An 18909-nucleotide genomic window follows, 5' to 3' on the forward strand; every position below is an offset into this window, starting at 1 on the left:
CAATTATATTTATATAGACAACAGACAGTACAATTATATTTATATAGACAACAGACAGTACAATTATATTTATATAGACAGACAGATAGAAACAACGCGCCGACCAGTAGGACATGCTTTCGTATAATAAGAGAAACTTTAAAAATTTTGTTCTTGTTTTATATCAAAGGAAAAAATATCTTCTGGGTTAACTTTTTTTATTAATCTTTATAAAATATCGAAAAAAAAATGTTTATATTATGCCGGAGAATATTTACTATTTTCCATATCTTCAAAAATTTAGCAATTATTTTGCAAGTTTATTACATAATTACCTTCCATATAAAAAGGTAGTTTGGGTACTTATATGTGAAGTGTTTCTATAAATTTAGTTTACGATCTGTTATCGGTAGTGGTAAGTAGGTTAAAAAATAAAAACAACAACATTAAATTGCTTATTTTCATTCATCTATGATGCCAAAAAGTTGACATCCTTCTGTTAATACAAACTATCAATAACCTATAATTATAATTATAATTTCCTCTGTTATTTATAACAACATTGTTGTTGTTGTCGTTCTGACTTCTATTTTTTTCATTGCTTATATAAATTTAATTTTCATTGTCGCTGTTGTTTCTAGTGGAAAGCTATACAATGGGCTATTTTCTGATCTGTTTAACAGGGAGATTCGAACTCCAGATATTAGCATTGTAAGTCTGTAAACTTACCGCCGACTCATCGGGAAACTTAATTTTCATAACCCACGCTTTGAATTTACATTACGCAAAAGTATAAAATTTAAGGATCGTTACCTTCTATCTGATATCGCAATGTTTTACTTATATGTTCATTTGTTTTAAGCAAGTTCAAATTAGTGACAAAAACGTTTGCGACAAACAGAAATCCCGAAAAATCATTTATTACCATCGATCACATTCACTAGTAAACGTTTTTAATACAGTGTATGTTATGCAAATAAAGTTTGTTTGTTTGAGGTTAAGCACAAAGCTACACAATGGGCTATCTGTGTTCTGCCCACCATGGGTATCGAAACCCGGTTTCTAGCGTTGTAAGTCCACAGACATCCCGCTGTGCCACTGAGTGGCGAATGTTAAAGATAACCACAGAAATATAACGACGAAAATCAGTTGTAAGATTCGTAATGAAGTTGTTGCTGTTGTTATTTTAGCGCAAAGCAACATAATGGGCTATCTATCCACCGTGTAGAATCGAACCCCGGATTTTAGTGTTGTAAGTCAGTAAACTTATCGCTAACCCAACGAGGGACGATTTGTAATCAAACGAACAGAAAACTTATATTTCTCTGCATTACTATTTAATAATTAATAGATCAACTATTTCCTACAAATTAAAAAAATATTTTAATATAAATTTCTAAAAACCTTTGTAATATAACAAAACCTATTTCACATCGTGTGAAACATATATGGAGCTCCATAAGAACTTTGATTAAAGAAAACAAACCAATACAATTATATATTGTATTACATTATATTATAGCCCATATTATTTTATAGACTATAAACAGGTTGTAATCAACGAGAGAAAATATAATTCAAATAATAAAATGGAAATTATATATATTTCAGAGTATTTTAACATTTTCACGTGCATAATAAAATAATACACGTTTTCTTTTTAAATAAAGATTTAATGAAAACGTGCTAATTAATAATCTTGTCATTTTATTATGTTTTCTAGGAAAACATAATAAAACACCGGTTAAGAAAGTCACTGGGTAGCCCAGTGACTTTCTTAACCGGTGTTTTATTATGTTTTCTAACCCAGTGACTTTCTTAACCGGTGGTACATGAGGATGCTACTCATTTAACTTGTGTGATTTTTAATGTGGCAATAGATGCGTTGCAAATGCCACAAATACAACTAATTAATTTTGCAATGTAAGTGTTTCGCATAGTATTACATAGAACGTTCTGGTTTCGTCAAGGAATACACAGGCTGAAAAAAAGTTGAATACCGTTGTTCTGATGGAACCAAACAATAATAATTTATCCCCTTTGTTTAATGCCTGGAACTGTTGTCTTAACAATAATAATTTATCCCCTTTGTTTAACGCCTGGAACTGTTGCCTTAACAATAATAATTTATCCCCTTTGTTTAACGCTTGGAACTGTTGCCTTAACAATAATAATTTATCCCCTTAATTTATCCTCCACTGCATCACGTGCGTTTGTATTTTGCTAACATTCTATGACATATCATAGTCAGGCCAGTTTTTATTTAGGCACATTAGAGGCAGACGGGCGACTAGACTCATACACACGATGTTTTATTTTAAACATTTCTTACAGATCATTTGCGTAATAATTTATTTGTGAAATTAACTACTTTACGAATTGTGATATAATATAAAAACAACGGTTTAAGACTTGTTTTATTAAGATAATTTGGTAGAGATAGTAATTTACGAAAGTTATAACTCTTCTGTCTCATATTAAACCATAAAATCTAAGTTCGATAGAGTAAGCACTAAAACTTACAAAGAATGTGATATTTTTTTCTCGATTATTTCATATCAATCCCCAAAATTCGTTACTTATCTCATTTCTTTGTTGTTGTTTTTTTCTTTCACTTTTGGAACATTTACATGTTAAACGTTGATAAGCTGAAAATGTTAGAATATTGGAGCATCTCTTTAACTTTTAGAAAATAAATTTAACACTGACAATAGTTTTGTATTTACATAGGTTATGAGTGTCAGAAAATGAATGAAACGAGGAACCAACCATATTGATGTTTTCACGTTGCACTTCGATGCTATTAATGTGGAGTTTAAATTTTCCATAAATAAACTACATTAATACAATGTTTCATTAATTGTTTCACTTAAATTGATTCCTATAATCCACCCCCCCCCTCTGGGGCAGTGGTAAGTCTACGGATTTTCAAAGCTAAAGTCCGGTGTTCGATTCCTCTCAATGGACACAGCAGATAGTCCAATGTGGCTTTGCTCTAAGACAAACAACAACAACAATTGTTATTATAGATGAGACTGTAAACAAATTAGTATATAGACTTGTCGTAAAACGCTCCATTTGCAGCATTTAGATGAAGAAAATTAAAAAAAAGTGCATATAATGTTCTATATAGAAGCTTCTTTGTTATCGTTTATGTGTGGAATAGTACCTATTTTATGTTTAATGCAAATAGTTTATGCGCACAGTGTACAGAAAGCCACGCCTTAAACAGCCAGAATCCACGTATATTCTGTATAGCCTTTCAGCCGCCTAACAGAGACGACACGAACACCACGTGCTCTAGGCTATAACAATGGAAATCAGTTCAACATGATGGATAATTCTTAAAGATAGTAATTTGAATGACATTTCAAAATGATTTATAGAGCAAAGAGAGGAATAGCGGTTAGAAACACTGGCTCGGGGCCAATCCTGCTTTAGGCCTGTGAATATATTCCCTACCTCGTTAACATAATTGGTTTTTCTTGATTTATTCTTCATCATCCAAAATAAAATAAAAACAACGAATATATATCAGATTACTTTATGATCAAAACCAGTGAAAACAAATACAAATTTTACATAAACTTTTTTTTTTCGCTTATATTTTTGGAGTTTTGCCAATGAATGTAAAGTTTAACACAATAATAAATGACTTGGTCACCTCTTTCTGTTATACCAACGTTATTTTAAAAGGCAATGAAAAGTTATTTTACTATCTTGAAGACTTATTTGAGATTTTAAAAAAAAAACACCTTTGTTTATATTTATGTCTGCCTTTTTACTCTTATCAATAGATAATTACTTAATAAACTAATTTATTAAAACTAATCAAACATACATTTGGAAAACTGTATTATTTCATTATTTAAGTCACTTTCGTCAGGCTGCTTTTGTCTTTATTTTTCTGTCCCCCCCCCCCCCAATGGCATAGCGGCATGTTTGTGGACTTACAACGCTACCGTGTTCTACCCGTGATGGGTAGAACACGGGTAGCCAGTTGTATAGCTTTGCGCTTAACTACAAACAAACAAATAAATATTTAATTCTAGCACAATATATATAAAATATTTAAAACAAAACCAATGAATGTGGCTGATTGGCTAACTACCTCTCTCGGTGGCTCAGCGACAAGTTTGTGGGCTTATAACGCTGGAAATGGAGTTTCGATACCAACGGTGGGCACAACACACTTAGCCTATTAAGTAACTTTGTGCTTAACTACAAACAAACAAATCTTTATTTTCTTTGCCTAAACAATTGTCCATATAAAAACTAACTGTTATTGGTACAATTTTACAACTAATATGGCAAAACTATTTTATCTAATATAATGATACATCTTGTTGCACAAGTAAAAAGTTCCCCCCAAAAAATTCATATGCACAAGATAAGTTGTTTTTGAATTTGAATTTTTTTATTTAATAGATGTTTATATTATTAAACATATATACAATATTAATTTATCTGGTTGATGTTAAGATATATACAATATTCATTTATCCGATTTATGTTAAGATATATACAATATTCGTTTATCTGGTTGATGTTAAGATATATACAATATTCGTTTAACTGGTTGGTGTTAAGATATATACAATATTCATTTATCTGGTTCATGTTAAGATATGTATACAATATTCCTTTATCTGGTTCATGTTAAGATATATACAATATTCCTTTATCTGGTTCATGTTAAGGTATATACAATATTCCTTTATCTGGTTTATGTTAAGATATATACAATATTTGTCTATCTGGTTCATGTTAAGATATATACAATATTCGTTTATCTGGTTATGTTAAGATATATACAATATTCGTTTATCTGGTTCATGTTAAGATATATATACAATATTCATTTATCTGGTTGATGTTAAGATATATACAATATTCCTTTATCTGGTTCATGTTAAGATATATACAATATTCCTTTATCTGGTTCATGTTAAGATATATACAATATTCGTTTATCTGGTTGATGTTAAGATATATACAATATTCCTTTATCTGGTTCATGTTAAGATATATACAATATTCGTCTATCTGGTTCATGTTAAGATATATACAATATTCGTCTATCTGGTTCATGTTAAGATATATACAGTATTCGTCTATCTGGTTCATGTTAAGATACACAATAGGCTATCTGTACTCTGCCAGCCAGGGGTATCGAAACCCGGATTTTAGCGTCGTAAGCCTGCAGACTTACCGTTGAGCCACTAGGGGGAAGAATATTCGTCTCTAAGAATTAGTATAGATTTCAACAAAAATATAACGTAGATACATCCTCTGTTGCCAATTTTGCAACACATGAAATTTTAAGATGTAGTTAACAAAATCGAAACACTTGGAACGTTTTGGCGTGTTCAGATGTCACTATTTCATAACTGTGTAACCTCAGGTGTTGTGTTTGATTTTGATACCAAATCATCAAAGGTGAAAACGAACACTTATTCTGATTAACATATTGATGAAGCATACACTTACGATTACTTACTAATGTGTATATGACGAGTGGTATAGAACATGTTCATGTGAAAAAGGACGTTAATATCACGATGCACTTTAATCACCTAGTCCCTGCTAAGTTGTATCATATATTTCAACTCACAGTGGGATGGACATTGCCAATTGGTTAACGTACAAACCTACGGAATTGGGATTGTGAGGATTCATGGTTTGCGTCTTGCTACCGAAAAAAAAAAAACACGCCCCGTATTTTTGTGAGGATTCATGGTTTGCGTCTTGCTACCGAAAAAAAACAAAAAAAACACGCCCCGTATTTTTGTGAGGATTCATGGTTTGCGTCTTGCTACCGAAAAAAACAACAAAAAAACACGCCCCGTATTTTGTGAGGATTCATGGTTTGCGTCTTGCTAACCGAAAAAAAAACAAAAAAACACGCCCCGTATTTTTGTGAGGATTCATGGTTTGCGTCTTGCTACCGAAAAAAAAACGCCCCGTATTTTGGAGTCGTGGGTACAGATTAGAGTACCCAAGAGATGGCAGAGAGTGCTGTTATAATAGCTGGCTTCCCTCTAGCCTATCAGATCCAAATTAAGGACTGCTAGTCTAGATTGCCTTTGTGAAGATTTACAGATATTTCCGAAACAAACAAACAATTTTTAAACATTGTCTAAATCAGATACGTTTCAAAATATGTACGAATATTAAACTTATGACAAACGCCTAATAATGAATGTGTTAAGTAAGACTAATGTAATTATTATAACATGTTTACTAATAAGCAAATAGGGCTTTATCAATGAAAGAAATGTAGAATCAGAGAAATAATTACAAATAAACAAGAAATTCACACAGCAAAAGTGCAAATGTCATTAAAAGATTTCACATATTGCTAACTTGATGTGGATATATATATATATATATTGTTGCGCGTATACATCAATATAAGTATACTAGTACTGTCTGTTATATGTCCACGTAACTACTTCGCAGGGTGTGGATGGAACTTCACCAAAATTAGTATGGAGGTTCATTAGGTCCATGCGGGGGTACATACACATTTTCAGTTTTGCATTTTGCGGTTTTTATGGGCGTTTTTTACCACTACTTCGCCCCCCCGTTGATGGATCTTCACCAAATTTGGCATGAAGATTTGTTGGGTCCATGCTGAGATACATGTAAAGTTGCGGTTTAACATTTTGTGTTTTACACTTTTTATGGGCGTCTTTTGCATATAAGGGAAGCAACTTTTCATGTCCTGTAAGATAACTTTTCATTAATTATGAATTTACATAACTTCAGTCTGAGGGCGTGTACTCAAGCTAGTTACTAACAGATGATTAAGTTAATAAATAACATGAATTCTTTTGCAAAGCATATAGTTTATCAAGTTGCTTAAAATATTTTTTTATATATTGTTTAAAACCTATGTTTTACAGTTATGAGACTGAAGATTTTTCTATATAAATTTCTGTCTGTACGGACATTATCTTGATTAAAAGAACATGTGAACAAAAGCCTATTTTTCCCTGAAAGATCACGTAAAACGCAGATTTATTTTTTGTTAATTAATACATTTCGGACTTAATTTCACACTTATCTCCCACAAGTCAATGCCCAAGAGGCGTTTCGTTTAATACCACAAGTCGGCTGAGAGAGAAAAATACAGTTATGTGATTTTTATCACAAAATATATAAACCCATTTGCTTTAAATACTTCGCCGGGTTTCAGCGTTTAGACCTGAACTTTTTAAAATATTAAGTTGTATTCTCTCGTCGTCCAGCCGAACTGACGAGTTCTGGTATTAAACGAAAAGCCTCTTAGGACAGCATTCGGATTTTAAACCGCAACCTTTGGTATTAATATGCTTACATAAGCAATGAATTGAAATTTTTAGTAAAGTCTTCAGAGATGCGAATTGCAAGTTATAAACCTATCCCAAGCTATAGCATAAAACATTTGAGATATTGTATGCAATACGTAATATTTGAGCCTGGATGACAATGAACCATTTTCTCAACAAAAGGTATTAAGTGGGAATATTACCAATAGTATAATACGAACATATATTTACTTCATGAGTTGAATCACTACATAACTGTTTGACGCATTAAATCGTCAACAATCGTCTTATTTAACAATGGTAAACAACAATGTTACTTACGTCCGGTTATCGAATGATCAAAAATTTGTGTAAATTGTGCCTATAAAAATATGTATGTATTAATTAAACAGTGTTTTTTTTTCTTCTTCTTTCAACTTTGATAAAATGTTGTCACAGAACGTCTAAAACTAATAACGAAACTAAATAAAGATAGTCGATGATTAATTTGAAGCATGTATAATTCTCAAAATCAATTTTGTTGAATTAAACATAATTATGGGAAAGTACTGATATTGTAATATGAGCTATGGAGGGAAGCTAGAGAACTAAAGTGGGTAAAAAAAGACAGTAGTACGTATTTGGTAGAGACTCTTATCCTCAAACTAAAAACGATCGTGATTGGACAAATTCACCTAAAATTGTCCTATAAACTGGAGCTTTCCACTCTGCTCTGTTTTCTACAGAAATGCTCACCCCCAGTGTAATTGATTAAACCCAACAGTTTGGAAGGAAATACGATGTTCACCATCTATCAGCCTTAGCTTCCATGCTCCACGAAGCACGCTCAGTTGCTTAAAGCAACGGGCTGCGCTGGACTTGACAGGTAATACAGCAAAGCTTATTATCGTTCGCCACTTACAAAATGGCGGCTTTTGTGAAAGGTTTACAGAGCGTTGCGGTTTAAATGACTGTTAGTAAAAGAAAAGTCTTGTGAGGGGTTAAGTCTTGTTGATTACATTCTAGGCGGCATGACTGAAAGGCGACGTTATCTGTAGTATATTAAAACTTACTCACAAATAAATAGCTCCGATTTTCTGACGCGTAAATTCCAAATATATATATATATTTAATAACGCGATTTATAATTCTACATAGATATTTTTTCGGGGGGTGATAGGAGGTGTCTCGGTAGGGATAAACAAGTAGCATCTGTTACATGATGTAAACATTGGGAGTTAATTTAATTAAGAAGCTATAACAATTGTTTAACTGTGTTTAACACTAACAAATAAAATCACATAGAGTCAGTCAAACAAAATATTTTTACTTTTTTTTTGTTATTTTAAGTGTTTTGAAACAACCTTATTGATAATATTGTTACTTACAACATGATTCCACCCCGAATATAGAGGAACTGAACGTATATAGTCCATTGTGCAGTTTGTGCTAAAAGAAAATGCGTGGGATTTTCTCAGCTTTTCTAATTTGTCCGTGTCCAAAAAATAATATATTTGATTTTAGACTTTTACATGATAACATGTTATTATGTTTTACATAATTTACTCTAAGTTTTTGTAAAAAAAGAACTATTTTTATTTTACATCTTACTCTAATATCATGCAAAAATATTCCATTTACTTTACAATTTATTATAATGTTTTGTGAAAAAAAGGCGTAATCATTACCTACGCTTTAATACAAGACTATGACACTTGCTTCTAAGTCTACGTCCAAGATGTTCATATTTTATTATTCTAATAAAAATATATTTCATAATAGACCACATATACGATTGTATTATCATCATACTTATTTGAAATACAAATACTATTTTGATAATATTATCGTATTAAAACCATATCTAAGTAAATACCAGAGCACTTAGCTTAACATTTTGAGTATGAACTTCGAGCTGCAAAATGAGTCATTCTATCAATGAAATAATACGATTCTTTGAAAACACTCAGTATTATATTTGGCTATATACAGACTGCAATGCCCCCCTGTGGCTCAGCTGGAAGTCTGAAGGCTTATAATGAGGGAATGGATTCCAAGTTGAAGATATACTTTTAAATGATATATGTAATGTGAGTTTTGGAAGTCAGTTCATCAAACACATATATAATGAAGTAACAGCAAGGAGTTAACTAACCGGAAAACACAGATTTTGTCAGTGGCTCCTTTGCCATCATTGAGGCCTTACTCCTTTACACATATGTTCTTTGAACAAAGCAATTTTGATTATTTCAAACTTGACGAACATGTTCAGAATTACTTATTAAGTCTCATTAGCCTGACTTTCCTTATAGACTGTTATTTCTTTCTAACTGAATGGTTCTCCAGTGGAGGGAAGCATAAACAAACTTAGACACATTATTCATTAAATATAAGCAACACTAAAAATTAAACGAATTCATAAAATAGGTAAACGTTGAGTTACTCGTACTTAATAGTTTTTTTTACACATGTAAGTAAAGTCTGACAACATTAGAGGTTGCTTAATGTGTTCACAATGTGCATCTAACTGGTAAAGCACAACAACAACAACACGTAAATCACCAAATTCCAACATGTTGAGCCAAACTAAGGTATGTGTTACTTGCTTATATAAAGAGGGATCAATTCGAAACGTCAAAACCAACAACAATGAAATCACAATAAAAAAAAATATCCTACGAGACAGAAGATTGAAATGTAGAAAATAACGGTTAAAAAAAAATGTGTGTGAAAGAATCGTAGATTAATTTCTTAGCGGGTAACTAGAGAGTCAATAATTTGTATATGTAACACATTTCTATAGAGATCATTGACTCTTTAGTGCTCTTATATTTCTACCCTTCGCTTTCTCATTGGATCTTCTGTTGGATCATACTTTGTAAATTGTTGCCTTTATTAACTGCAACATCATCTCTTCATATTCAAGTTTCGCAGATCTGCCTCTTTGTGTTCTAGTTTTGTGTTCGAATTTTACAGATTGTAAGTTGTGGGTGAGCAAAGTGTCATACTTATTCCAATCACTATAGACTATTATTGTTGGGTAAAGGTGCAGAATGGGCTTATAATGGGAGCACTGATCGTTGTCAGAGGTGCAAGAATGAGCAATGAACCGCTGTAACAAATATTTGTATCATAAACGTTACTAAATCATACTTAAGCACCTTTTTTTTTTTTTTTAGTTGTTTGTTTTTTTTCGTTAAAAATACATGATTTAGTAAGCCTAAATACTCCAAAAATTTTATTGGAGCTATCAATCTTTTAAATAATGTTTATCAGTTTGACTAATGATAAAAATATTGACCATTATAATGTACTGGTCACCTTATGAGTAAAACATTATCTGATCTCTACCAATCAGTAAAAGAATACAAAATGTAACTAAGCCCCTCCCCTCTTGCTGGGCTGTCTTTATAGAGTATGGATTATAACGCCATTTACGGAGAAAATAGATGTATTAAATTACCATAGAGGAGCGTTATGTACCTCAGAATCTCTGTACGTGGGCCATGCCGGTGTGAGCCAACTAAACGCAACTGTTATCGTAAAATTACGACCAAATAAATCCTAGTCAATTTGTTTCGAATTACCTAACGGTTCTTTGTGCTTCTTGGTATGACTCATTATGGGATTTTAAGACCTCGTAAGTTTCATTCAAACACTCAAAATAAATAAGTCAGCACAATGAACAAAACTTTATATTTGACTACATAAACTTTATTTGATCCGAATGAGCACTTGGTTTAAAGAGTTGTAAAACTAACCACAGAATATCTTTATCGCGATTTGTTACACTTGACCCCCCCATACCTTATGTTAAGGGTGGGGTTTTAAAAAAATGGCATTTCAATGCTTGTATGTTCTGAATCCTTCTACGTTGAAATCATAAATTCTCAAAGGGGAACAGGCTAATAATCACTCCAGTAAATATATATATAAAAAAAACAACCCTTGTTGAGAAAATATGCCCGTTTTATTTTAAGCGACATTCTTCTCAAGCCTTAGTTTAAATATAACTTCTCGGAGTAAGTAACAGTGACATTGTGCAATTGCCAGAGATGCACATGGCAAGATACCTTTTCGGATTCTACAGATTAAACTCTCATCTACAGCAGAGAAGAGTGCGCTTTTTTCTATTGCATTTATAGATCGAGCATGTCTGTATGTCGTGCAATAGAATTAGTGTCTACCACTTATAATTTATAAAAGTGACAAGTTTGTGAAAAATAAGAACTGTAATAGCTATCTTAATGTCAGGGAGAAAATTCAAACGAAATTGTTTGCTCGTGACTCCAAAGGCGGTAGGATACATGCACGAGAAAAGAGTTCGCCGCCGCACATGAAGAACTCTGATTGGTCAATTGTTCCCTTCCGGGAAGTCCTTGCGATGTGTATACATAGCAGCCATGGCCAAATTTAATCCAACACTTTTACTTGAGTAAAAAATACAAATTCAAAATCTGATGTCGAAAGGAGCGAGGGTGGTGGTCAGAGATGATGAACTCGTACTTTGATCAGTCTGGCTTTTACAATAGTCAAGGTGCAGCGGAACAACCCTACCGTTTCCCGCAAGGACTCCTTGTTCCGCCGTATCCGCAACCTAGCGCCGCCGCCCGGGCAGCGCACGATCCTGGCTTCGTCGACACCACTGGAACTTCAGCACCCTCCTGTAAACTGTACACCGCAGTAAGTCCAGATCCAACCGTAGCTTTCAAACCCGAGTGTTTGGTGAAGGAGCAGAATGGGTTCAATATGGCTGTAAAAGACATGTCCACCTGGCCACCAGGAGCACTGACCGGTGTCCGAGCTGCAGCAATGAGCAACGATACCGTGAGGCCTTTCCCTGGAGATAGCGGTGCTTCTCCTCGTGTGTCAGACGCATGGACAGCTTGCTACCAAAACACCAGTGCCATGTCTCAGGCCAACGCTTTCTACCCTTGGATGGCGATGGCAGGTTGGTAATTTTTTTCATTTTAAATGTTATAACTAAAGAATAAATCGTCTTCAGCCTGCTTTCAAACTGTAGATTACCCCCCCCCCCATTCAAAACATAGCTAACCTATAATGTGTTTGCTAAAAGATCCTCGAAATCTGGCTTTCTCATAATATCAAAGAAAAACTGATAAAATATTGCACACACACGTCGGTATCAAAGATTGGGTGATAAACATATCTGCTTTTGTTGTATTTTTCAAATTTGTTCAGTCGTCTAATCGGGGGAGGAGGGGAGTGAAAATGCTCTTCCACTATAACGACCTCAGGTTGTGGTCATGTTTCGTAAAAGAAACGGATTTGTTTACAAAACGTAGTTAACGTGTGATCGTACGAATATAAACAGAACTTCCATAGACACGTGGTAAAATAGTAAGTTCGTAATGTCCCGCGTCCCATTACAGGATACTACAGGCCTTCAGCAGTCAAATGCCCCATTACAGTCAAGCGCTACAGGAAAACTTACTTCTGGCTTATCCAACTGCCCCCACTGACAACCATAGAACGTAAGATTTCTAAGATTACACGTGTTTCAAAAATAGTTGTCAAATAAGGAAAACTAACCGCTCTTACATCAGAATCAATGCTACAAAGAACATAGTCCTACAAAACTACCAGAGTATTGGATGAATATTTTATTTCAGGTGATTTTTTTTTTACACTGTGTTTATCACTTAGCAATTACTTATAAAATGGTATTCGGTAGCAAGTAATTCTTGAGACACCTTTTAGATCCGACAGACACGTATTGTGGCAGATATTTTATTGAGAAAATACTCTAGGTGAATCGATCTGATTGTCCTTAACGCTCATCAATTGGAAGTAGTGATAAATTTTCCAAATTACCTGCTACTGAGACATCAGTGACTAAAATCTCACGCAGCTCGTGGGTCCGGACCCGACGGACCACTTTCACCCAGTATGTTAGCCTTGTTCAAAGTGGCCATTGTATGGCCCAGACCTTCAAAAGTCGTTAGAGTTGTCTAAGTTCGTGTAGATAAGAATCTTCACATGGAAGAAACCAATTACACTTTAAAAACTTGATATTTGTAATAAAAAATACAAAAAAAAACGATAAGGTATAACTGGTTATAACGTAAGAAAAAAACAGTTAAAGTTGTTTGTTTTTTTTTCTTCAGAAGAAAAATAGCCTTAACATTCAATCACAGCAAAAGAACATGGTCAGGTCTCACTTAATCAACCATAGAGTAGCAGGAGGTGTGGGGGGATGAAATAAAACAGAACGTTCAACAGATATTCAAACAATTTAATTTTACTGTAACATTATTCTTCAGATTCCATTAAATTTCAACAAAAACATTACTTAATAGGAATAAAAAAAAAAAAAAGTACCCACTAACGTATATAATAAATGGTGGGCAACAATACCCACTAACGTATGTAATAAATGGTGGGCAACAATGTTGGAGAAACATGAAGTAGTCACTTGCTATCGCTTTCCACTAAATAACAGTTAATCATGCATACTCAGCGAAATTGTGGTTAATGATATATATATGTATAGCATTGTAGCAGCAAAAAAATCTTTTCTGAAGTGGATAATGAACAGTACCTATAGAAACACATCTACAAGAAATAACAATCCTCAATCAGCAGTTTAGGATATCTGATTTCATTTAGTACCATTATTGGGCTAGCCTCGATTTTTTAACTGTTCAAACTGTATATTCGTATGTTTTAAACAATGCTTTATATAGTCTCCATATGACGATTTTTATGTCATTGGAAATATTTTCACCCTTTGCTTATTGTATTTTATTAGCTATTTGGTTTATGAGGACGTTTGTGAGGTATTTATGACTTTCGTTTCTCCTAAACGTCTTAACAAAACCTATGAGCTTGGGAAGCAAGCCAGCTGGCATACCCAGACAATCTAAATTGATTGAATAAAAACAGATGAAAAAAATAATGAATTTTTATTCGAGTACTGGAAAATTTTATTTATAAAGAAATAAAAGCTGTTTTATTTTAAGCAGGTTATTGTTTTGAAATTATAGCCATGATACACTTAATGCACCTAAAAAGGAAGGTTATGAATAGTTTTAGCATATAGTAGAAAGTTATTATTTCACAATCTGCTTTTACTCGAGACTGTTTAGTAACAAAGGGGGTCTAAGAGGATCTATAAATACTCCCCTTCCTTTTTTTTATGACTGGTTTTCATGCAGGAAAAAAAAAACACACTGATAATAATTCAGATATTGATCTTATGTATATGGTGCTATTAACTGTATAGAGATATGTAAATTAACTATGGTAAATTAGATGAAATATAAAATTCATGGCAGAATACATCATTTTCGAAATGAAAATATTAATATAGACTGTTATTACAACTACCTATACTTTAAAATGTTGTGAACATTAACTGCTTAAACATTATTACTTCGAATTTGTTGAATATGAATACCTGTTACAATTGCTTTATTGTTAAGTTATTTGTTAAGTAGGTTAAAGACAACTGATTTTTTTTGCTAAAGTTTCAGAGCCGATTCTTTGTTTGAAGCAAATATTAAATACTTTTTTTTTACATGTAAACAATTAGAAATAATTAAATAGCATATATGCAAAGGAACCCTAAAAAGATAACTTTTAACAGATCTTAAAGTGTGAATTGAAGATAACAGTAATGGACTACCAAAATTATGGACTACTCCACTTTACGTTACTCGACTTTTCCCAGCGCTTGTCGAAGGCACAATTGCCACCGACAGCTGTCACCATCTTGGTTAGGGCTCACTCGACCAATTTTGGAGCAGCGGGAGGTTTGAGGAGGGGAGCGGAAGAGGGGGGAACAAGAAAAAATTCCAGGCCACTTGTGACAGTTACTTCGCAATTTTGACATAAAGAAACAAACACAGTTATTCTTTTTTGTGCTTAGAAACTAATATATGAATATATTACAAGTTAAAGCTTTTTTGACGACAATTATGACTGATATACCCTTGTGACTTTTTTTATTGATCCTGAAATAGGTAAAATTAAGAAACAGCATAAAAAATGCAAATTGTATTCACATGATATCAAAAAGCGTAGAATTAAATATTACCAACCAAAAATATAATTTTTAGGCTAAAGATGATCTTGTATTTCTAATACTTTCTAGCTCTTGTGCTACTAAAATTTCGTTTTACAAGTACATTTTTGCCAATGTTGATAAACGGAAACTTTTGTCTTCTTAGTGGTTGATTATGTTTCATGTGAAATAAAAAAAAAACCCAACATAATCACTATTATTTCAACCAAGTTATTCATTTTGGAAGTGTTGAAAGCACTTGAATATCATGGGGAAAAATTAAAGCTTAACGTGTTAAAGACAAAGTTTGCCGTCTTGTTTGATTAGAAGACCTTCCATTGTTGATGCACAAGTAATATTTAATCACAATAGGAAACACTGTCAAGTTTTCTTGAGAAAATAGTGTTTCTATTCATAATAAAAAGTACCAATATGAAGTCTTTTGGAATGGCTTCATAACATCATAATTTTTAAATAGAGAAACGACATCATAACGGTTTTTAAAACTCATTTCTATATGAAAATGAAACACTTTTTTCCTGCGTCGCCCTACAGTGAAAGGTGGTATAACATTGTTGTTGTTGTTTCTTGTGCATTATGCTAATATAAACGAATTCTTGATATATAATTGTTTCAAAATATTAATATTATATGACAGAGATTGTAATATATTTTAATTTCCTATACTGACATGCTTTTCGCGTGAGATGGAAATCCAAATAATTATATTTATCCCTGGTTAAAAATAATGACATACTGTTTATGACGTTCAAGGTGGCCTATTGATGTGCCCTCTAGCGGTGGGAGCTAAAATGTCTTTTTTTTTTTCAGATAGCACATAGTTGGTATCTGCCATGATAAGTATATCTGCTAATCAAAATTTCGCTATAAACAATTCTAATCGATGTTTTTATTGATTCAAAAAAATAGTATTTTTACTAACTATAGGGATATTTTAATGCTTTCCGCATGTCAATATAAATATAGTTTACCTGATAAAATGTTATACCATAAAAGAATAGTATTAAGACTAACAGCGAGGTTATTGTTAAGAATTTTCAACATTATTCTTAAATTTGAGTTATAGAAAGCTAACTTATGAAATTAGATTTTCAAGTCTTTGCCAACCATGATATCTTGTTTTATTTATATGTTTGTGTATAGGAGGAGGAAGGATGATAGGCATGTAGTGTGTATAATAATGATTATGATAGGCATGTAGTGTGTATAATAATGATTATGATAGGCATGTAGTGTGTATAATAATGATTTCAACTTATTATGATGAGAGAACGATATTTAATAACGTATTGTTGTAACACCTTGTGATTCATTTAATAACATGTTGTTGTAACACCTTCTGATTCATTTAATAACATGTTGTTGTAACACCTTGTGATTCATATAATAATGTATTGTTGTAACACCTTGTGATTCATATAATAACGTATTGTTATAACACCTTGTTATTCATATAATAACATAATGTTGTAACACCTTGTGATTCATATAATAACGTATTGTTGTAACACCTTGTGATTCATATGATAACATAGTGTTGTAACACCTTGAGATTCATTTAATAACGTATTGTTATAACACCTTGTGATCCATTTAATAACGTATTGTTGTAACACCTTGTGATTCATATAATAACGTATTGTTGTCACACCTTGTCTAAGTTACACAAGTATAGTTAGAGGGAGAAGCGTTAAGTTAGATTATCGTTTAAGTTAGAAAAAAAATGACAGTAGTTTTAGAAACTATTATAAAATTGCTCTATAAACAAGAACCTCAAACTTTTAGATATGCAAAACATTTAGTTATTTTTATTACTATGAACTGCATAGTTAAAACTCTAAGAAAGGAATATAAATTAACTTAAATAGTTCTAAAGTCTGAATGCCATAAATCTTTAATCCACTTCCTAGTCTCCAAAGATATATTCTTCTGGATTCTTTCTTAATTCCAGTTCTGTATAAATTCAAAACATCTACCTTATATAACAGTTGCTCATAACGTTTAAGCTTTTAATTATCACAATAATAGCACCCATCATCAGTTCTTCAGTAACTGATTAAAACTGTGATTAAAACTGCACATATCTGGTCAATTACTGGGTCATATGTATGACCATATGTTATGGTTCTGTATAACATTGGTTTTATAAGCAAATTGCACTTTATAGCCCGCAATCTAGTTAAGAAGATTCCTACTGGCGAACCTGGTGTTGGAGCTAAGCTCCTAACTGTTGGATATTAAATCTGCTACTTATCACAGTTGCTCTACACGTCGTTACAGCATTTTAATACAACAAGAAACCATTAAATGGTGTTGAAAATATGCCCCTTTTACATATACAGTGCTGTAATATGATTGAAGGTTTCTTGTCGAGAATTAAAATTCCATGGCGTAGAATTCCTCGTGAAAACGGTTTCGGTCGTCTTCTACATTACACTACATGGCTTACCAAATTAATGGAATGTAAACAGAACCGCAACCAAAATACGTCTAAAAGCTTCGCAGTTGTAATTCATATTTAAAGTTTCCACCACCAGCGGAGTGGAGACCTAAAAGCGTTCAAGTAACACATTTGGTTGTCGTTGTTGTTTTTCACGTTTCGTAGCGATGTGTATTTATAACTTTAAGAACTGGAGCGAGTAATGTAAAAAAATATTTAGACAGGAAAGTATACAGTTTTACATGAATTTTCAGAGTTTAAATCTATAAGCGAATGTTGTTATTACTTTATCGAGTGTATCTTCATTGACCACTAGGTTTAAAACGATTATATTATTTGTTATTCTCACAGCAATTGACAAAACAAAAAAGAACGTATTGTGTTTTCTAAGTCATAATAAAATATACATCGTTCACAAGTACAAAGATATGACACCTCTTTTTGTGTTTACTTGCATTACTGTTTTATATCATTTGTCGATGCTCTACAGCCTCTTCAAATTATCAGTTTTCTTGATGTAAAATGTCTTAACATGATACGAATACCTTGTTAACAGGACATTAATTTTTGTCCACGTAATAAAAAGCCTTGTACACGTAACACATCAAACACTTGAAATACTAAACCAGCCTTTTATTCTGTTAATCTAAATTATGATTTGTATCACACTAATCTCTTGTCTCTGTGTTACCAAATGTTTCTAGTATTATACCCATCTTATGATGTATCCAAAATATTACCAACATAAGATCAGTTGGATTGTATGTTGTATCGAACATTGTTCGAACACAATACCTGGCTATTGTTAACATTGTATCCAAAATATTCCCAACATAAGATCAGTTGGATTGTATGTTGTATCGAACATTGTTCGAACACAACACCTGGCTATTGTTAACATTGTATCCAAAATATTTCCAACATAAGATCAGTTGGATTGTATGTTGTATCGAACATTGTTCGAACACAATACCTGGCTATTGTTAACATTGTATCCAAAATATTCCCAACATAAGATCAGTTGGATTGTATGTTGTATCGAACATTGTTCGAACACAATACCTGGCTATTGTTAATATTGTCGTCAAATACTTCCCAACATAAGATTATAGTTGGATTAGTATGTTGTTATTCGAACATTGTTCGTAACA

The 18909-nt window shown here is 32.6% G+C and overlaps 1 protein-coding gene across 2 annotated transcripts in view; it reads left to right on the forward strand.

Annotated features, from left to right (window-relative positions):
- Positions 1-11575: 11575 nt before the first annotated feature.
- Positions 11576-18909, forward strand: part of LOC106460644 (homeotic protein ultrabithorax-like) — a 24973-nt gene continuing 17639 nt past the window's right edge. For both annotated transcript variants that reach the window (XM_022387417.1, XM_013920371.2), the window contains exon 1: positions 11576-12222. In XM_022387417.1, the coding sequence (XP_022243125.1) occupies positions 11763-12222 (460 nt within the window). In that variant the 5' untranslated portion in view covers positions 11576-11762. The remainder of the gene's footprint in view (positions 12223-18909) is intronic.

The sequence above is a fragment of the Limulus polyphemus genome, unplaced genomic scaffold (assembly GCF_000517525.1).
Source record: "Limulus polyphemus unplaced genomic scaffold, Limulus_polyphemus-2.1.2 Scaffold808, whole genome shotgun sequence".
NCBI lineage: Eukaryota > Metazoa > Arthropoda > Merostomata > Xiphosura > Limulidae > Limulus > Limulus polyphemus.